Here is a 19,617-nt window from a genome sequence, read left to right on the forward strand (position 1 = left end):
TATGTGATCATTGAATATAGATACAATTTATTCAGAAATATCTTTGGGTACTGTGGTTTGGTGGCTGTTGGATGGAAGTTAGAAATAGTAATTTCACTCATAATAGTCATTTGGACTTAATATTGGAAGACAGAGACTGTTTTAAATATAGTGGCTGCATAGTCTTTCCAAGCCGTCAGTATGTGACATACGGTATACTCTAGGGAAAGTATTTTTTATCCTGTGTTTTAGCCAGTGTGTAACTCTGCCACTGTATTCCTACTTTATCCTCTCTCTAACCCAGGGAACTGCATTTACCACCACCCACACCATGTGGATACCTCGTTAGCAACTCCATAATACTTGAACACAATAAATAGTTAATTATGGTCTAGTATTTTAATTTATCCTTTGAGAACATATTTGTGAATATTCCATTATACAAGGGTGAGAATTGGTCATAATACTTGGTAAATCAACAGATTTATTAATACTTTGCCCTTCTGAAGGAAATATTTTCGTTTTGTTTGTTTCTCTTGTTGCCCAGGCTGGAGTGCAGTGGCACGATCTCGGCTCACTGCAACCCCCACCTCCTGGGTTCAAGCGATTCTCCTGTCTCAGGCCTCCTGAGTAGCTGGGATTACAGGTGCGCGCCACCTCACCTGGCTAATTCTTGTATTTTTAGTAGAGATGGGATTTCACCATGTTGGCTAGGCAGGTCTCAACATCCTGACCTCAGGTGGTGCACCCGCCTTGGCCTCCCAAAGTGCTGGGATTACAGGCGTAAACCACTGTGCCTGGCCGGAAATAATTCTTTTATAAAGATTCTGAATCTTGCTCACATATTGGGATGGATGGAAATATTTATTTTTACTAAAGTCTTTTTTTTTTTTTTTTTGAGACAGAGTGTAGCTCTGTTGCCCAGGCTGGAATGCAGTGGCCCGATCACAGCTCATTGCAACCTTGACCTCCTGGGGCTCAAGGAGTCTTCCCCTGAGCTTCTTGAGTAGCTGGGAGTGCAGACAGCCACACAACACCACTCTTGGCTAATTTTTATATTTTTTGTGGAGATGGGGTTTTACCATGTTGCCCAGGCTGGTCTCGAGCTCCTGGGCTCAAGCCATCCTCCTGTCTTGGCTGCTATCAGTAGTCCTGTATGTAATCAGTTACATTTAGCCTGATAATCAAAATTACTGATTGTGAGTAAGCGCATTGATTACTTACTGAATCATATTGATTCAGAGTGCAATTTCATCAGGTTTTACTTAATGGTAGTATACATTAACCATATTGTGTTTTATGTGCATATTTGTAGTTTTGAAACTGCTGACAATAATTTGCATGAGAATAAAGACTGTTTCTGTTTCTTTGTGAAGAATCAAATACCCGTTGAATATGCATAAATATTTGAGCTATTTTATATAACATATAATTTTATATTTTAAAATCGGTCTGCTATAATCGTTTCAAGCTATTGCCCGTTTTCAGGTTTTATATAATTTTAATGGAATTTTATCATTTTAATTTCATGTTTAATTAGGCACAGCCCTCATTAATCTGTTGTTGAAAGTCTTCTAGAGCATTTATTAATTTAGCCATCATGTAAGTATGTTCCGGAAGCCATGGGGAAGAAGATAGACACTTAAAATCTAGTTTAGGAAATGATACACTAAAAATGTAAAATTCTATTAAACATTAAATAAAACAGTATAAATCAATAAAAGTTGTAATCAGATATTACTGTCAAATGAGAGGCACAGACTTAAGTGCTAAAGAAATCAGAAGAAGAAGTCAGAAGAAGAAACAAGTCAGAAGAAGCAACTGCTGTGGATTAGATAGGTTATGCAGTCTCTAGTGAAAATTGGTTCTTGGTGGGGTGGGCGGTGAAAAACTATTAAATACTACTATGGTTTGTAACCCCCCATAGGGCCACAGTACATAGATAGTATATCTGTGTTATTAAAATTCATGGGGATTAAGAAAGCAATCTAAAAATGTCCCAGGGCTGGGTGCAGTGGCTCATACCTATAATCCCAATATATTTGGAAGCTGAGGCAGGAGGATTGCTTGAGGCCAGGAGTTCAAGACCAGCCTGAGCAACATAGACCTTGTCTCTACACACACATAAACACACATGTGCACACACAGACACAGTGGTGCATACCTGTAGTGCACGCTGCACACACATGTGCCCACGGTGGTGCACACACACACGTGTGCACAGTGGTGCACACCTGTAGCCTCAGCTGTTCAGGAGGCTGAGGTGGAGGATTGCTTGAGCCCAGGAGCTTGAGGCTGCAGTGAGCCATGATCGCACCACTGTACTCCAGGAGCCTGGGTGACAGAGCAAGACCCTGTCCCCTGTCTCAAAGAGAGAGAGGAAAAAAAAGAAAAAAAAAAAATGTCCCGGGCTTGGGGGTAGCAGTAATGAAAGAAAGGTTGAAGAACACGAGTTTAGGATAGTTAAAGAAGGGTTTTAAATAGCAACTATGAAGGTTAGTCATTGAAGGATAGATAGTACTTTTTAGATAAGCAAAGATGGGGAGGTTATTTTATTCAAGATGGTTTTCTTGGAGATTATATGTTTTTATAAAATCAGACTGGGTGTGTAACATGTCTCACATGCCACATCATAGCCTCTAGTGTCTTATAAACTGGAGAACAGGAATATTAAAATCTCAGAATTTCCTTTTAAACAAGATCAAATGTAAAGTGTTGTAGTAGATTACCCATTGCCTCTGTGTTCATTCTTACCAATTAGTTTTTCGGTTAGAGGTGGAGGATTCATTCATTTCTTTGTGCAGTGATGCTAGCAGTACTGTTTGTCTAGACAGACTCTTGGTTAGGTAGGGAATTGTGGTTCTCTTGTGTTGTCTTATTCATTGAGTTAAAGAATTATAGAATTTTTTAGAGATGTAGAAGACTGTAGAGATTGTTTAAACTCCTCCCGTGATATATAGGGAGAAAATGGACCTGCAGTGAGGATCCGTTGATGTTAGTGGTAGAGCGGGCCTCACCACTGTGGTCTCCTGACTTCCAGTCTGCTGCCCTTCTTCTCACAATATCATTTTATCTAAACCAGTATGAACCTTGGTCTGGAGGCAGAAATTTTAATTTTAGTAATTTATCTCTTTAGACCATACCGGATTGTCACTTCTTTTTCCATTTGCCTATACAGATCAGTCATTTTCTTCAGAATGTGGGAAGGCAATGGGTTTTGGAGTTTGACTTTTCCACTTCAGCTTTAACCTTGGACAACTTATTTAACCTCTTTGCCTAATGCTCTTAATATGTTAAATGGGAATGAGAATACTTAATAAGGCGGTTGTTAGGATTAAGTTAGATGACCTATATATAAAGCCTTTTCCTCTGTGTTGGATATATTTTTTTAAAAATTTGTTATATGTTTTTCTCTCCTTTTTCTCTCTGCCACTAGAGTACTTACCACATTGTGTATCACAGTTATTTATTTCATGTGTCCCAGGTGCGAGTCTTGGAGGTTTTCCCCTCAGTAATTTCTCAATTTTATGTAATATTATTATGGTTCTATGACATAATTCTTAAAAAACAAACCAGTAAAGCCAGGAATTTGCTACTGAAACAAACACAAACTGCTATAGTAGACAGTTAATTCATCTGTCAGAGAAGAATTGAGTACTAGAGTTCATTTTTAATACTAATAATTCTGTAATAAACTGACTTACTATATTGTTGATTCTTGTCTAAGGCCTTGTTTTAACCTTAAGAATTTCATTATAATTCTGCAAGGGAAATGTATTGATTGTGTCATTTGGCTCCCAGTCTCTGTCCTTGACTGTTTCTGTGATTGCCTTGCAGAGCTCTGAGGAACACGAGTGCCGTGATGAAGCTCCTCAGGAAGATGAGGGGTTTATGGGCATGTCCCCTCTCTTGCAAGCCCATCATGCTATGGAAAAAATGGAAGAATTTGTTTGTAAGGTAAGAGTGCAGTTTCTTGTCATTGTCATGCTATGTATTTAGCCCTTCCCAAACAGAAACCTTTAGAGAGAGTGGTAGTACAGTAGCCTTTGGTTTGCTTTGGGGAAGATTTGTGGCAAGATGGGGACAGAGGTGGTCTTGGGACTCTAATCTTGTTGAAGACACAATACATTTGTTGGCTTGGAGTAGCCATGATAAAGCTCTGATAAAACTAGGATATCCAGCTTTGAAACAAATATTTCCTAATGTAGATTAAGAGAGTAAATGTCTTATTGGTGGTTTAGACAAACAGAATGAAACATAATCAGAAGTGGTTGACGCCTGGAGATACGAAAATGCCCTCCTCAGGTCCCTTAAATTTCTTCTGCTGACTGACTGCAATGGCAAATGTACTGTTCTTTCTAGGGATTTTAGGAATTCTGAGTAATCAGGCTACTCTTGAGAGAGAAATTTTCCAGTTTTCATGTACATCTGGTATTTTCAGTTCAGCTGGTATATATTCTGTCTCTAAGGTTTTTCTTCCAGTCCATTGTCTGATTCCCTAGGACCTATTGTGGGATTCTCTTTTTTTTTTTTTTCTAAAATAGTAATTAGAATTGTGTTTGCCTGCTTAGAGAAAATAGACACACTGGTAAACTTGTAGGTACTTGATCAATCAGATCAATAAGGGCCCTGGCAGGTAGAATCTGATTAACATAAGTCAGTCTGTCTGTGTGTATATAAATTGATTTATTAAACATTTTTGGAGAACTACTATTTAGAGAGAAATTTTTGTGACACTTAGCTTTTCATGGCTTTTATGAAACCAAAACTTTTTATGCACATGGTCTTAGATACAGGAGACTATAGGTTTTCTTACATTCACAATAATGCTGGAAATAATTGGGATCAGTGGACTTAGAATACTATCACTTTGGACCAGGGTATGAAAAGAGAACATTATGATCTGAACATAGACATCCTTTCCAAGACTAAGGGTCCAGTGGGTTTTCAGGGGGAGTTTAAACATTTATGGGTCTGAAATAGAAAATTTTAGCCAGTTTGAAAATGAGTGAAGAAACTGAACAAAACAATAGATTCATTCTAGTGATCACTGTCTCAGGAGAATTAGCACAAAGGGATACAAAAGATTATTTTGTTTTTAAAATGAAAATTTGGTGTGAAGAAATCTCTCAAAGTTGGCAAATTTAGTATCTGGGCCATTAGGAAATTTTAATATTTAGAGATCAGCGGGTACTGTAGCTGACTTAACTGCCTTTTTGTCCTCCCTTTCTGAACAGAGAGCAAAGAATAAAGCAACTAAAACTCTAAATTAAACAGTGAATCGGAGAATAAATAGGGCAGGACATTTGTTTGCTACAAACTATGATCTTCTGAAGAAAAAGGAGTGTTGTAAATATCCCTTAGCAGTTTGTTTATGACAGCAGAATGAAGAGGCATCCTGTTACACAGTGTTGTCTGGTGTGGGTCTACCCTGCCATGGCAGTGCAACTGACCACACTTGAAAACCAGCCATGTCTAGTGGTACAGGGATTCTATTTCTTGGATTGGAAGCGAGTAAACGGAGACAGTTTAATATGAAATGTGCTGTGATCTTGGTCACTCTTTTTTCCCCTAGACTTCAGTTTTTGCTATTTTACCAGGATAACCAGGTCCATGTGGGAATAGGATGTGTGCTACGGGCAGTTTATTTGTTTTTGAAATTTATTTATTTTTGAGTCTCACTCTGTCGCAAGGCTGGAGTGCAGTGGTACAATCTCCACTCACTGCAACCTCCGACTCCTGGGTTCAAGTGTTTCTCCTGCCTCAGCCTCCTGAGTAGCTGGAATTACAGGCATGCGCTACCATGCCTGGCTAATTTTTGTACTTTTAGTAGAGATGGGGTTTCACCATGTTGGCCAGGATGGTCTCGATCTCCTGACCTCGTGATCCGCCCACCTCGGCCTCCTATAGTGCTGGGATTACAGGTGTGAGTCATTGTGCCCGGCTGTTTTTTAAAGAAATGTTTCTGTGCACTTTATGGTCTAATATACCCACATACCCAGTGGATTATTGCTAAGATATTTGAAGGTAGGTAGTGTCTTTGTCAAGCTTATAAATAAATATGTCTTTGGCTAAGCTGTGACCTTTTCTTTTATTCTAGGAGGTAAAAGAGGATATACCTATTTGTGTTGGAATTTGGCTGACTATATATGACTCCAAGTTGAGAATGAGGGTGCAGTGTCTGTTGAGTGTGTCACTAATTGCAGTGTAATTAAGAAAGTATAGCTCCTTGTCTCAGTATTTAGACCACTAGAACATTTGTTTAGAAATAACAGGGAAAATCACTCTGAAATTATATGCATATATAACCAGTAAGAAACTCACATATTCTTTTTGAATGTAAAAAGGGAACATATGACTCTTTTGTCTATGTGGGGTAGCAGAGTAGCACTTTGGATACAGCAGAGCTGTGTGCACATTGTGAATTGCCTTGAAGATGTAAGGATTGATTTCTATCTTCCTCTCCCTCTCAGAAAATAAAATGCCCCCAAAGTGAGGTAATAGCAACATTTTGTAAGGTTAATCTCAACAATAGTGGTCTTTTCCCAAATTCAAATTTGACGCAAAAAATTCAGTATCTTGGTCTGTCTCTGACACTAAAAGAAGCAGACTGCAGAGGTTGACAGACTTCCAACAGTTCCAACAGAAGGGACACTGGATCCCTGACTCCCTTTCTCTCCTTCTCTCCATAAAGTCCTGTGGAAGATCTTATACAGCTACTTTTGTAAGTGGTAGTACTATTAGCAGCAGATGTTAAAAATAAAGATTAGTCTTTTGGCATTATTTTATTTTATCGTATGTTAGGAGCAAGCATAGAATAGCCAGATTTGCACCAGTAACCATAGACCCCAAGTTTTGAGTTGGAAGGGGAGGAAGGAGAGGTTATGTATGGCTGGGGGCAGGAAGAACAGGGAAGAGGCGGGGGGGCTAGTTTGGATAGAGTGTTAAGAGGGACACATCTGTTCTTAAACTGTTAGTCCTCACTTCCTTCGGAGGTAGAGATGTCACACAGAGGATTAGTTCTTTTACAAGTGTCTGTAAGGAAGTAAGAGAGCAGAGAACAAGAAACAGGTTGTGGATCAGAAGGAATGGGCACAGTAGCTGGGAGTAAGTGGCAGTCTTTCCACAGCGTAGAGAGAGCACCAAGTTTCTGTGGCTTACCCATATTGTCACAAGACCCCTGTAGTGGGTATGGTGGAGGTCATTGTCTGAAGGTGAATCTTGCTGATTTGTAGCCTGGATTCTTGCTTTATAGGATAATAGACTGGAAGAACTGCTCAGCCCACATGAGCTGGAAGATAGACCCTGTGCCTGCCATTTTTCCTTGCATCCTTCTGTCTAGCAGAAGCAAGTTAGTCAAGATTAAGTGGTCCTTGTGGGGTGAGCTCTTGGGGCTATGAGACATTAAAAGAAGCAGAGTGCAGAGGATGACAGACTTCCTACAGAGGGGATATCAGACTCCTGATCCCTTTTCCTCTAGAATCTGATGCGGGAGGGACCATGAGGAAAAGGGAGGAAAGGGCGCTGAGGGACTGAAAGGGCAGTTTAGGGCTGAGCTTCTTTACCATCTCTCTGCAGCACGAGCAGGAAGGTGGATTAGACACTAACGGTCCCACAGGAGATAGCCCCTGGGGATAGTCATATACTGTCTTTGGAGTAGATGCGAGCAATTACTAACTAATTCATGAAATGCTTTGTGTCATTTTGTTTGATCTTCATGATTTCCTTATGAAGTAACTGAAGCACTATTTTACAAATGAAGGAACTTCAGGTTGGAAGTTTTATAATTAATTAAAGGCCGAGCGCGGTGGCTCACGCCTGTAATCCCAGCACTTTGGGAGGCCGAGGCGGGCGGATCACAAGGTCAGGAGATCGAGACCACGGTGAAACCCCGTCTCTACTAAAAAAAATACAAAAAATTAGCCGGGCGTGGTGGTGGGCACCTGTAGTCCCAGCTACTCAGGAGGCTGAGGCAGGAGAATGGTGTGAACCCGGGAGGCGGAGTTTGCAGTGAGCTGAGATCGCACCACTGCACTCCAGCCTGGGCGACAGAGCGAGACTCCATCTCAAAAAAAAAAAATAATAATAATAATAATTAACTCTCATATAGCTAGTTAATGCCAGGGATCCACAATTTTCTGACTCCTGTGCTCTTTCTTTTCTGCTTCATCATATTTGTGTGGTGGGAAGAGAAGAAAGAGTAAGATAGAGGGAGAGATTTTAGCAAAAGGCACAAAAGTGTGATTCTGTGTAATTCTGTTTTTACCAATAGGAATATTAAAAATAAAATGTTCATATTTAATACCACAGGGGTTTATCAGGGGTAAAGTCTGTTATATAGGATGAAGGGGGTCTGTATGAGTGAGACTTTGGAACCTTCATCCCACCGTTAGCCAGATAGAAACAAAGTTTGAAACCACTCTTTTAGGGCATGTCCTATAAATTTATTTACTCTTTCCTTTTCCTAAGGTCCCCACTTAAAAATACCTTTTTCTTTCTTTCTTTCTTTTTTTTGAGGCAGAGTTTTGCTCTTGTTGCCCAGGCTGGAGTGCAGTGGTGTCATCTCAGCTCACCACAACCTCCACCTCCTGGGTTCAAGCAATTCTCCTGCCTCAGCCTCCCGAACAGGTGGGATTACAGGCATGTGCCACCACGTCCAGCTAATTTTTTGTATTTTTAGTAGAGATGGGGCTTCTCCATGTTGGTCAGGCTGGTCTCGAACTCCTGACCTCAGGTGATCCGCCCACTTAGGCCTCCCAAAGTGCTGGGATTAAAGGCTTGAGCCACCATTCCCGGCAAAAATATCTTTTTCATCAGTCTTTTTAAAGAACTCAGAATATAAGACATTATACATTTTGAGATGTTTGCCTTTTAAAAAATAAATTATTTTTCCCATTATAAAACAGTGTGGTAAGATATAGTTGTTAGGGATCAGTGTTGCTAAATTGACAAAATCACAAAGATGTTTGATAATACCCCTCTGCCAGGTATGGGAAGGTCGGTGGCGAGTGATCCCTCATGATGTACTACCAGACTGGCTCAAGGATAATGACTTCCTCTTGCATGGACACCGGCCTCCTATGCCTTCTTTCCGGGCCTGTTTTAAGAGCATTTTCAGAATACACACAGAAACAGGCAACATTTGGACACATCTCTTAGGTATGTAATGTCAGTGATGTGATGAGCTGGCGATTCACTTTCTTTCTTTTTAATTTCATGTATTTGATGGTAAGGACAGAATTTCAGACATGTATTTGGATTTGCCATTTTGTTCTCTCAATTTCTAATGATGAATTTTCTCACTGGTTTACTCCTAGGTTATCCTGGTTTGCACTATGATTTTGTTATAACTTAAGTCGTACTTCTCTGTACTAGATTTTCAGATATTGTCCTTAAACCAGGCCAAGTAAAAGTAGTTGCTATACAAAATGTGGTTTCATATTGTAGTGACCACTGAGAAGAAGGTATTATTTAATAGAAGTAATCTGATCTTTTAAAATTCATTACTTATATGCACTGCTAATTTTCAGTTTGGCCTGAAGTAGAATATGGACTGTAATTTTTTCTCCATAATGATTGTATATTAAAGAAAGAATACTATAGAGGAAAGAATAGTCTTTCCAACATATGGTGCTGGGATAGCTGAGCCATATGTAAAAGAATGATCCCAAACTCGCATATACAAAAGTGAACCCCAAATGGATCAAAAACCCAAACATAAGAGCAAAAACTATAAAATCCTTAGGAGAAAACATAGATATAAATCCTTGTGACTTTGGATTAGGTGACTGTTTCTTAGAATTGCCACCAAAGAAAAAATAAATTGGACTTCATCAAAAGTAAAAACATTGGTATATCAAAGTGCATTATCAAGAAAGTGAAAAGACAACCCATAGAGAAGAGAATATTTACAAATCAGCTGGTTGGTAAGGATCTAATAAATAACTCCTACAACTCAACAATAAAGACAACCGATTTTAAAAATGGGTAAAACATCTGAATAGATGTTCTTCCAGTGAAGATCTAAAATGGCCAATAAGCACATGGAAAGATGTTTATCATCATTAGGCATTTAGGAAAGTGCAAATCAAATGCTTTGAGAAATGCAGTGAGAAATTTCACCTCTTCACACCCACTAGGATGGCTATAATCAAGAAAATGAAAAATAACAAGTCTTGGCAAGGATGTGGGGAAATTGGAACTTTCATACTTTGCCAGTAGGAATGTGAAATGGGGCAGTCCCCATGGAAAAGTCTGGCAGTTCCTCAAAAAGTTAAACAGAGTTACCAGAAATCCACTCCTAGTATATTACCCAAGATGACTGAAAACATGTTCACATAAAAACACGAACACAGAAGTTTATAGCAACATTATTCATAATAGCTAAAAAGTAGAAGCAACCCAGATGGGTATCAACTGGTAATGGATAAACAAAATATGGTATATTCATACACCGGAGTATTATTTAGCTGCAAAAAGGGATGAAGCACTGATACACGCCACAGCATGGGTGAGGCTTGAAAACATTTGCTAACAAGCCAGACACAGAAGGTCACATGTTGTTTGATTCTACATGCATGAAATGTCCAGGACAGGAAAATCCATAAAGACAGATTACTGGTTGTTTAGGGCTGTGAGGAGTGGGGAATGGGGGATGACAGCAGATATAGAACTTCCGTTTGGGGTGATGAAAATATTTTGGAATTAGTTAGTGGTGACAGTTGTACAGCCTTGTGAATATACTAGTTTCTGGCCTTACTACATTTGATTTGCATTTCTTATCACACATTTGATTTCCATGGTGCCTCTAAGTTCCTGCCTGCTAGTATAGTGAGAGGAGAATAGAGAGTAAAATCAAGTTTGTTGCTGACTTATAATTCAAGGATAATTTTTAATTAAAATGATAAAACAATTACTTAACAAATGTTGAACTTGAAATTTCTGTGCCTGCCTTGTGTTAGGTGGCCCTTCCCTAAACAATAGGTACATGGCATCTTTCTTTGTAGAACAGTTTAGGAATTGGTTAGGAAATGGCCTGAGTAGGCATTTTACTGTCCTTAACTCTTGAATCTCCTGAACCAGCTGATGAGGACCAGAGAAGCAGCATGATGCTCCCTGACAGCTATTGGTAGAGGAAAGCTGAATTTCTTGGCAGGGTTTAGGGGTATTGGGATTCATTGTAAAAACAAAAGCAAAAGCACAATGGACCATTGAAAGCTGGACTACGATGTATGTGCCAAAAACTGTATAAATGAAACTATTCTACATCTAGAGGTAGAAGTGGCTTCTTATTATGTCTTCTAAGAAGTAGCCACACTGTCTGATTTCTTTTTAGATTATGCCCTTAGATAAGTTTTTATATTCTGTATATTAAGTTTATGAAGCTGAAGTATTTCTGATACCAGCAGTGTTGGAAGTAAACCACGATTTTGGATAGGCGTCAGTTACTTGGAAAATTTTTCTCATTGAACTTTTGATTCAGATATTGTTATGATGCTGAAGGATTGAAAACAGAATCAGTATATAATATTGTCTCTTTTAAAGGGTGATATTTTATCTATTTTGTGTGCTCTTTTTCCTAGGTTGTGTATTCTTCCTGTGCCTGGGGATCTTTTATATGTTTCGCCCAAATATCTCCTTTGTGGCCCCTCTGCAAGAGAAGGTGGTCTTTGGATTATTTTTCTTAGGAGCCATCCTCTGCCTTTCTTTCTCATGGCTCTTCCACACAGTCTACTGCCACTCCGAGGGGGTCTCCCGGCTCTTCTCTAAGTAAGTATCTGTAAAGTCCGTATTTTGGCCAGTGATTTAGAGGTAGTGCATTAGGGAAAAACATGCAGCAGAGTTGGCAGAATTCTTAATATCATCTCATGGAAACTTTTTTTTTTTTTTTAAATTAAAGAGCAACCCAGTTTGGCTCTTAGCGGTTGTTGATGGCTTATGTCATGAGGGATTAATTGGAACCTGTAGTGGCCAGTAATTTTTAAATTACTGCATTAACTGAAATTTTTTTTTTTCTATCATAGACTGGATTACTCTGGTATTGCTCTTCTGATTATGGGAAGTTTTGTTCCTTGGCTTTATTATTCTTTCTACTGTAATCCACAACCTTGCTTCATCTACTTGATTGTCATCTGTGTGCTGGGCATTGCAGCCATTATAGTCTCCCAGTGGGACATGTTTGCCACCCCTCAGTATCGGGGAGTAAGAGCAGGTAAGAACACTGGAGGTTCTACATTCGACATTCATTTATGCACTAGTTAAATTCACTATTTATTAAAGTTGAACCATTTGCCAAACATTATGCTGTGTATTTGTGATGCCAAGATGAAGAAATCATAGTCCTATTGTTGAGGGTTTTTTATGTAGTAGTAGTAGTTGTCGTCAGTAGTGTTTATTAATTGTCTTAAAGCATTAGGGTTGAGGGGTCATGGTGAGTATGAGGTGATATAATTTGGGACTGTTACTTACTTGAGTTTATGGCTAACCACCATCCAGAAAGCGGTAGTCTGTAACTTTTGTAAACAGTGATTTCTCTTACTCAGTGTGGAGTGTACTTTTTGTAGTGATTCTTTTTTTGTTGTCATTTTCTGTTTTGTTTTATATTTTTATTTTATAATGTATAATCTGCTTAAGGCTTCCCCCCCCTACTGATTGTGTTTTGTTAAAGTGGGCAGCATATCTCCCTTCTGATGTAGGGTAAAGGGACTTTTTATATTTAGGATAATGCCTGTTTAGCTGGAGATCATAGAGAAAGCCACAAGGCCCTCAGTGCCTTGGCTGAGTCTTCTTGTAGGGTATGGAGTTAGCAGAGATGTTTTTGTCTCCCACTCAGTGTCAAACTCCGTGCCCACTGAGAATGAACAAGGAGTGTTTTTCCTTTCATCCTTAAACCCCCAAAACCATTTAGTATTAAAATCTAAGCCTTGGATCATCTGCAGGTACCTGGAAGGTTAGACACAGAAGTAACTTCACGTCAGTGGCCACTGTTACAACATTCTGCTCTCTTCCTTTTTGTGTTCGTGTGAGCAAATGAGCACTGGTCAGGGTCGGCTTTCAGCCGTACTTGAGTAGTACAGTGGTGTTAAGCCTGTTTGAGCACATGAGATAAGAATGTCTTTGCTGAGTAGAGCTGAGCATTTTGCTATTTATATACATGAGAAGAACCAAGTTCCTGAGCCTTTGACTTAGAGAATGATAGGCAGAAACCATTAGCAGCCTTTGCTTAGCATGTAGAGGAAAAGAACAAGTGAAGAAATATCATGATAATAATTCCTTAGAGGAGCAAGAGGTAGGAAATAGTTTTTCTTCAGGCCTGCTTGGTTCTTATCTTTTGTGAGAGCAGCATTGCCATTTTCCTCTTCTCTTTTAGATGCCCATTTTATTTGTGAGTATGCATCCTGTATCTGTGCTTACATATATTGCTGTATACCAGCAGTTTATTTGGTAATGTCCAAAGCAAGTCATAGGCTCTTTACCTTTCTGAAAACATTTAGCAACATTAATTCAAAACCCTTGAAGACGGCTTACTTACTAAGCTAGACCTCTCTTAGCGAGGCTCCTTGCTTTTTTTTTTTTTTTTTTTTTTTTTGAGACAGAATTTCACTCTTGTTGCCCAAGCTGGAGTGCAGTGGTGTGATCTCGGCTCACTGCAGCCTCTGCCTCTCGGGTTCAGGCTCAGGCGATTCTCCTGCCTCAGTCTCCTGAGTAGCTGGGATTACAGGTGTGTGCTACCATGCCTGGCTACTTTTTGGATGTTTAGTAGAAATGGGGTTTCACCCTGTTAGCCAGGCTGGTCTTGAACTCCTGACCTCAGACGATCTGCCTGCTTTGGCCTCCCAAAGTGCTGGGATGACAGGTGTGAGCCACTGCACCCAGCTGGCTCCTTGCATTTGTAAATCTTTAGAATATAGCTGTGTTGTCTTGTGTGACAGTGTCCCAGAGTTTGAAGAACTTCTTTTTCCTTTAAAACTGGAAGCTAATTTTGTATGCTGCTTTGAAATACTCAGTTTACAGAGTTAATGGAACTGTGCTGTAATACTGACTTCTGGCTCTTTGTTTCTCTTCTGCGTTACTTTACTCTCTTCTTGTGACTGCTAGGAGTGTTTCTGGGCCTGGGCCTGAGTGGAATCATTCCGACCTTGCACTATGTCATCTCGGAGGGGTTCCTCAAGGCTGCCACCATAGGGCAGATAGGCTGGTTGATGCTGATGGCCAGCCTCTACATCACAGGAGCTGCCCTGTATGCTGCCCGGATCCCCGAACGCTTTTTCCCTGGCAAATGTGACATCTGGGTAAGTATGTCAGGGGTGATTGAGTTTGTGTAGGTATCTGCTCGTGGGTTATTGGCATACTGCAGAGTGATGCAATAGAAAAAGTTTTAGACACAAAGTTAGGACAGTTGTATTCTGGTTCTTATTCCTTGTTTAGCTGTCTTTCTATGGACAATAAGTACAGTAATAACTAACATTTAGTGAGCACTTCCTTGATGCTCAGCATAGTGCAGAGTGCTTTGCATGGATTACCTCCTTTAATACATTAGCCCTATGTGGTATGATAACTCCTGTTCATGTCTTCATTTTACACATCAGGAGACTAAGGCTTAGGGAGGTGAGGCCACTTGTCCAAGCCATGTGGCTATTAAGTGGTAGAACTGGAATTTGAATTAGGCTAATTTTAATATCAGAATCTGTGCTCCTTTTGACAATGGAAAGTCATTTTGCCATTCTTTGTCTCAGTTTCCTTGTTTATGAAATGAGGATGATAGACCAGATTTTTACCAGAGTCCTTTTTAGGACCAGATTTCTACCAGGGTCTTTTTTTATACCAAAATTTAGTGATTTGTAATGAGAGACTGAGTGTATGTATGTCTGGTGGAAGAAGAGGGATTGTGAAGAAGAGGGAACTGGATTGAACTAGATTGTGGTCATTGGTAAGAGACGAGGAAAGAGAGGAGGGAAAAGAAAATATATGGACTGATACAGATAGAAAAACTTATAACCAAAGAGGGCCTGAAATATTTTCAACAAGACAAAATTGGAAATATGCTTAATGTGAAATCTGACCTTTGGAATTCTGTTCCTCAGCCTATTGCTGATTATTATAGACTAAGCTGATCATCTCATCTCTTTAAAGTTTAGTTTAGCTGTCTGTAAAATGCAGATGATCTTGAACTTAAGCAGTTTTTTTAGCTTCAGATTAGCGCCTTCATCTTTCTGATTGCATCATCATCATCTTGACATTTACCAGGAGGGGTTTTTGCCCTTTATCCTCTTTCTTTGGGGAAATTAATCCCCTTTGGTTTCCTGGGAAACATCTCTTGGGATGTGACTTAATTTCTTCTAGTTTTTGCTTCCAAAATCAGTGTTTTTCTCTTGATAAATCCTGCTTAGCCACTGTACTTTTTCATTTTGAGATTATAATGACAGAATAGTGTAATTTTTGAAGTGCAGCCAGCTATTGATTACCCTTCTTGAGATGTGGAATAGCATTCAACAGAACAGGTAAAATCAGAAATAATGTCACTTGCTTGTAGACCAGCTTCTGACTTGAGAAGTAAAAGGGCCTGTTTGCTTAGTTTTTGACACATTATGTAGTTCATGAAATTTCAGAATCATAGCACTGAAGGAAACTCTGGGGACCATATGTTGTGACATTCCACACATGATCCTGGAATCCTCTTTAGTTTTTCTAACAAGAGAGCAACATTTAAATGACCATAGCTCTAGTCCTCTTGTCTATGACAAAATGTCCATCAGCAGTGAGTAGGAAAAGGACTGTATGTGTGATCATAGTCCATGGCTAGGTGTCAAGGGATCCTTGGGACCTTTGTGGCCTGTTAGCAAGAGAGTCTGTATGTCATTTGCCACTGGTTTCAGTGTTAAGTGTGTAGATGTTTATGTGTAGAGCTGAGTGGCAGCACCTTGATTTCTTTGGGAACAGCTGACTTTCAGCTCAGCAGAATGTGATACACCTAATGGATGTTCCAGGATCTGTGGACACCTTGAATTTGAGCTCTGCCACATCCATTCCCTGCCTTCTGCTCAGCATAAACCAGGATTAAACATTTCTAAGAATCTTTAGCAGTCTTAATAATGTATGGGTTTCTCTATCCCCTTCTCTTTTTTTTTCCCTCTCCAGTTTCACTCTCATCAGCTGTTTCATATCTTTGTGGTTGCGGGAGCTTTTGTTCACTTCCATGGTGTCTCAAACCTCCAGGAGTTTCGTTTCATGATCGGCGGGGGCTGCAGTGAAGAGGATGCACTGTGATACCTACCAGTAGCCAGGGACTGTGACCCTAAACCAGGGCCTGCAGCACTTGCGGGCCTCCCTGCCGGCTACTGATGCCAGTACCAGAGGAGCCCCAAAACTTTGACAGCCTCGTGGGCTTTGTGACGGCCCAGGGGCTCTGCGTGGTACATGACTGAGAAGAGAAAAACAAAAATAAATCATACCTCAAAGGATGGAGTGCATCAATTGGGAGAAAAGGAGACATAGCCCAAACCCTGGCTTATTCTTGGGATCTACTGATTGCGGGCTCTGCAAGACCCTTGGCAAACTGGCTTCTGATCCATATCATATTTATTTGTAGAAGATGGCGAAACAGTTTAACTGGTGGTTCGTTCTTCTCCCTTTCTCTCTCTGTATAACAATAATACAAACCGATTTAGGTGAACATTTATATCCAATAAGGGGTGGGAGTGTGATTTTAAATGCTCTTTTGGGAGAACAAAGAAATTAATGTAAATAAGATTTCTAACTGTTTAAATAAGACTTTATATAAATGTTTAAAACATAGGGGTAAGGGAGGGAGGGAGAATTTTTGTATAGAATGAAACATGCAAGTACCACACACTGTTTGAATTTTGCACAAAAAGTGACTGTAGGAGGATCAGGTGGTAGCCCCAGAATGTACAGTGTCTTGGTGCACCAAGGTGCCTTCTAAAGGCTGACATACCTTGGACCCTAATGGGGCAGAGAGTATAGCCCCAGCCCAGTGGTCACATGACCACGGTCAAGCCTGCGAGCCTTTGGGAGATCTGAAGTAGAGGGGAGTGGTATGTGTTTTCTCAGTGGAAGCAGCACACGAATGGCTGACAGGATGTGTTAAAGGCTCTAGTTAGGGTGTCATTGTCATTTGAGAGACTGATGCACTCCTACCAGCTGGTAAAGGGGTGCTGGAGACCACGGAGGAAACATTAGCATGGGCTGATCCGGTTACTTCCTGGCATCCCGCTCACTTTTATGGTAAGTCTTATTAGAGGGATGTGACAGTTTTCCATATCCTTGCTGTGGAGCTCTGGAACACTCTGTGAATTTCCCTCTATTAAAAATCACTGCCCTAACTATCCTTCCTTCTTGAGGGGATAGAAATGGACCTTTCTCTGACATATTTCTTGGCATGGAGCCAGCCACAAATGAGATTCTGACCTGTCCAGGTTTCTCCTGAGCTCGTCTACATAGATTGGGAGACCATTCCTTTGGATTAGGAAAGATGAGTTTTACCTCTGGTACACGGTCGTGATAAGCCTGGATGTGACAGACACCTCGGCTCTCCTTGAACAAGAAAGCCAGCAGAGCTCTTAAAGCCAATTGTAGTACCAAGTTGTCAGCACTCACTGAACCCCACTTTACAGGGATAGAGTGGCATGGCATTGGTAGACAATGGTATGTTATTGCCAGGGAGTGAGGTACAAGACAGTGGCTCGTGTCCCAGGCCTAACCTGATACGCTGTCAGAGAAAGTGGTGGGGAAAGGATCTGGTTCATAGAATTCTGATCTTGGCCCATAGGTGAACCACCAAAATAGCGCTTGAGTCTTAGGTTACTGTCATCAAAGACTTGGGATGACTCCATTATATCCTGGGATTGTGGGTATTAGAACTAAACATGGAGGTCCTGAGCATGGGGACTGGCATCCTCAGTAGGTGTCTGGGAATATAGGAAGGGTCTCCTATTCAATAGAGTTTTCTCAGTTATTTTCCTCCCTTGCCCTTCCAATCTCCAGCAAAAGCTGGGATCCAGGAAGAAAGAATCCAGTGTAGAAGTTGAGAAGAACTTGAGCGTTTTGGTTCTTGATAAGGTCACTGCCCTAGGTGCTAGGTGGACCGAGCAAAAGACTCAGTGGATGAACTGATGCAGTGCCTGACAGAATAAAGAACAGTATTAATCCCTTTGAGAAAGCATAGTCCAGCAGGACAGCGGCCATTTGGACAGAAGCCCACTTAGTTTCTTGGGAGCAACAGCACAGATCAGAAGCCAGACTTGCTCTTTGGTCATGCCCTTTGGGATACAGGGTACAGGTGCAGCCCTGTCACAACACCAACAGAAGTAGCAGCCTCTGGGTGCAGTCACCCACACCCCAAAGCTGGAAGGATCTGGTTCAACATAGCACAAACCCTTAGGAAAAATGAAATTAACATCACTGATGTGTAATCCAGTAAAATCTCCCTCTTTTGGGTGTGTATGTGGGCATGTGTGTGCCCATTTCTATGTGTGTCTACGTGCAACTCACTACCAACAGCCTCATGTGCACTTGACCTGACAGTGCTCGCTGAGAACTCTCACCAGGTTGGCGCCTGAATGCCTTACTCTCAGCAGTCAGAGGCTTGCTTGCTCTGTGCAGATTTTTAATTTTCTTTTTTGGCCCTAGGCTGGTTGGGACCTCTACAACTTCATTCATTCACCATTAAATAGTGGCCTTTTTCAGTATTTTCCCTCTTCCCCTTTATAAATTGCTAAAGCCACAAAGCACATTTTGGGGGATCATAGAAGGGTGGGGTTCCAGAAGGGCATCTGTGTGATGGTTCCATTGATGTGGGATTTCCCTACTTGCTGTATTCTCAGTTTCTAATAAAAAGAACCAAATGAAATACGACCTTCTGTTGTGTGTTTTTTATTGCCGTTCACCTTACCTCCCCTTAGCTTTTGGCACTTTTCTGAAGCTCTAATTTAGACACTGAGATTTAAGAAATTTTTGGAAACTTGCCATTCGGGATGCACAAATCAAAGTGCTTATGCCCAACTCCTGTTTCCTAACTCAAGCTTTCATCGTAACTTGGACCAGGTTTAGAATGGAGGGGAGAGCAGCCCTAAGAGGCAGTTCGTTCTTATTGTTGAAGTTTATAAAAATAGTCTCTAATGTAACACTTGATGTCAAGGGATGTGTTAAGGAACTGTCAATGTCACATGATCATAGTCACAACCCTCTGAGCGGGTCAGGAGTGTATTCACTCTCATTTTATACAGGGGGAATCTGAAGCGTAGGAAGTTTAAGAATGACTCTAGTGCCAGCACTGTATTGGAGAAAAGAGTGAAGAGAAAATTTAAGAAAACCTTTCTGTATTTATTATTCTGATTAAACAGTCTCATGTACACTGACTTAAAGGTTTTGGGGTTCATTAACCTAGTCCCTTCTATATAAGAAGAGGATCTGGTTCGAGTTGGTGTTTGAAATAAAAAGGAATTCCAACCCATTTGCCTTAGGTTAATTTAGTTTTTGGAAGGGCATTTCCAGTATTGGGATAAAATGTTCATTCTGAATTCTCATTTTTAAGTATAGATTTTAGAGTGTCCCATACCTTATTTGGGTATAGGCACTGGATCATTTCCTGCTTTTGACAATATTAGCTGAAGCCTACTA

The 19,617-nt window shown here is 40.4% G+C and overlaps 1 protein-coding gene across 15 annotated transcripts in view; it reads left to right on the forward strand.

Moving 5' to 3' along the window:
* ADIPOR2 (adiponectin receptor 2) overlaps nucleotides 1-18,849 on the forward strand; it is a 102,637-nt gene extending 83,788 nt beyond the window's left edge. For 14 of the 15 annotated variants that reach the window (XM_074006066.1, XM_074006073.1, XM_074006067.1 and 11 more), the window contains 6 exons: nucleotides 3,817-3,936; nucleotides 8,967-9,138; nucleotides 11,562-11,748; nucleotides 12,003-12,190; nucleotides 14,077-14,270; nucleotides 16,117-18,849. In XM_074006066.1, coding sequence (XP_073862167.1) covers nucleotides 3,817-3,936; nucleotides 8,967-9,138; nucleotides 11,562-11,748; nucleotides 12,003-12,190; nucleotides 14,077-14,270; nucleotides 16,117-16,245 — 990 coding nt within the window. In that variant the 3' untranslated portion in view covers nucleotides 16,246-18,849. The remainder of the gene's footprint in view (nucleotides 1-3,816; nucleotides 3,937-8,966; nucleotides 9,139-11,561; nucleotides 11,749-12,002; nucleotides 12,191-14,076; nucleotides 14,271-16,116) is intronic. The other variant, XM_074006074.1, reaches the window with a different exon arrangement.
* The last annotated feature ends 768 nt before the right edge of the window (nucleotides 18,850-19,617 follow it).

Source organism: Macaca fascicularis, chromosome 11 (genome assembly GCF_037993035.2).
Source record: "Macaca fascicularis isolate 582-1 chromosome 11, T2T-MFA8v1.1".
NCBI classification, from domain to species: domain Eukaryota; kingdom Metazoa; phylum Chordata; class Mammalia; order Primates; family Cercopithecidae; genus Macaca; species Macaca fascicularis.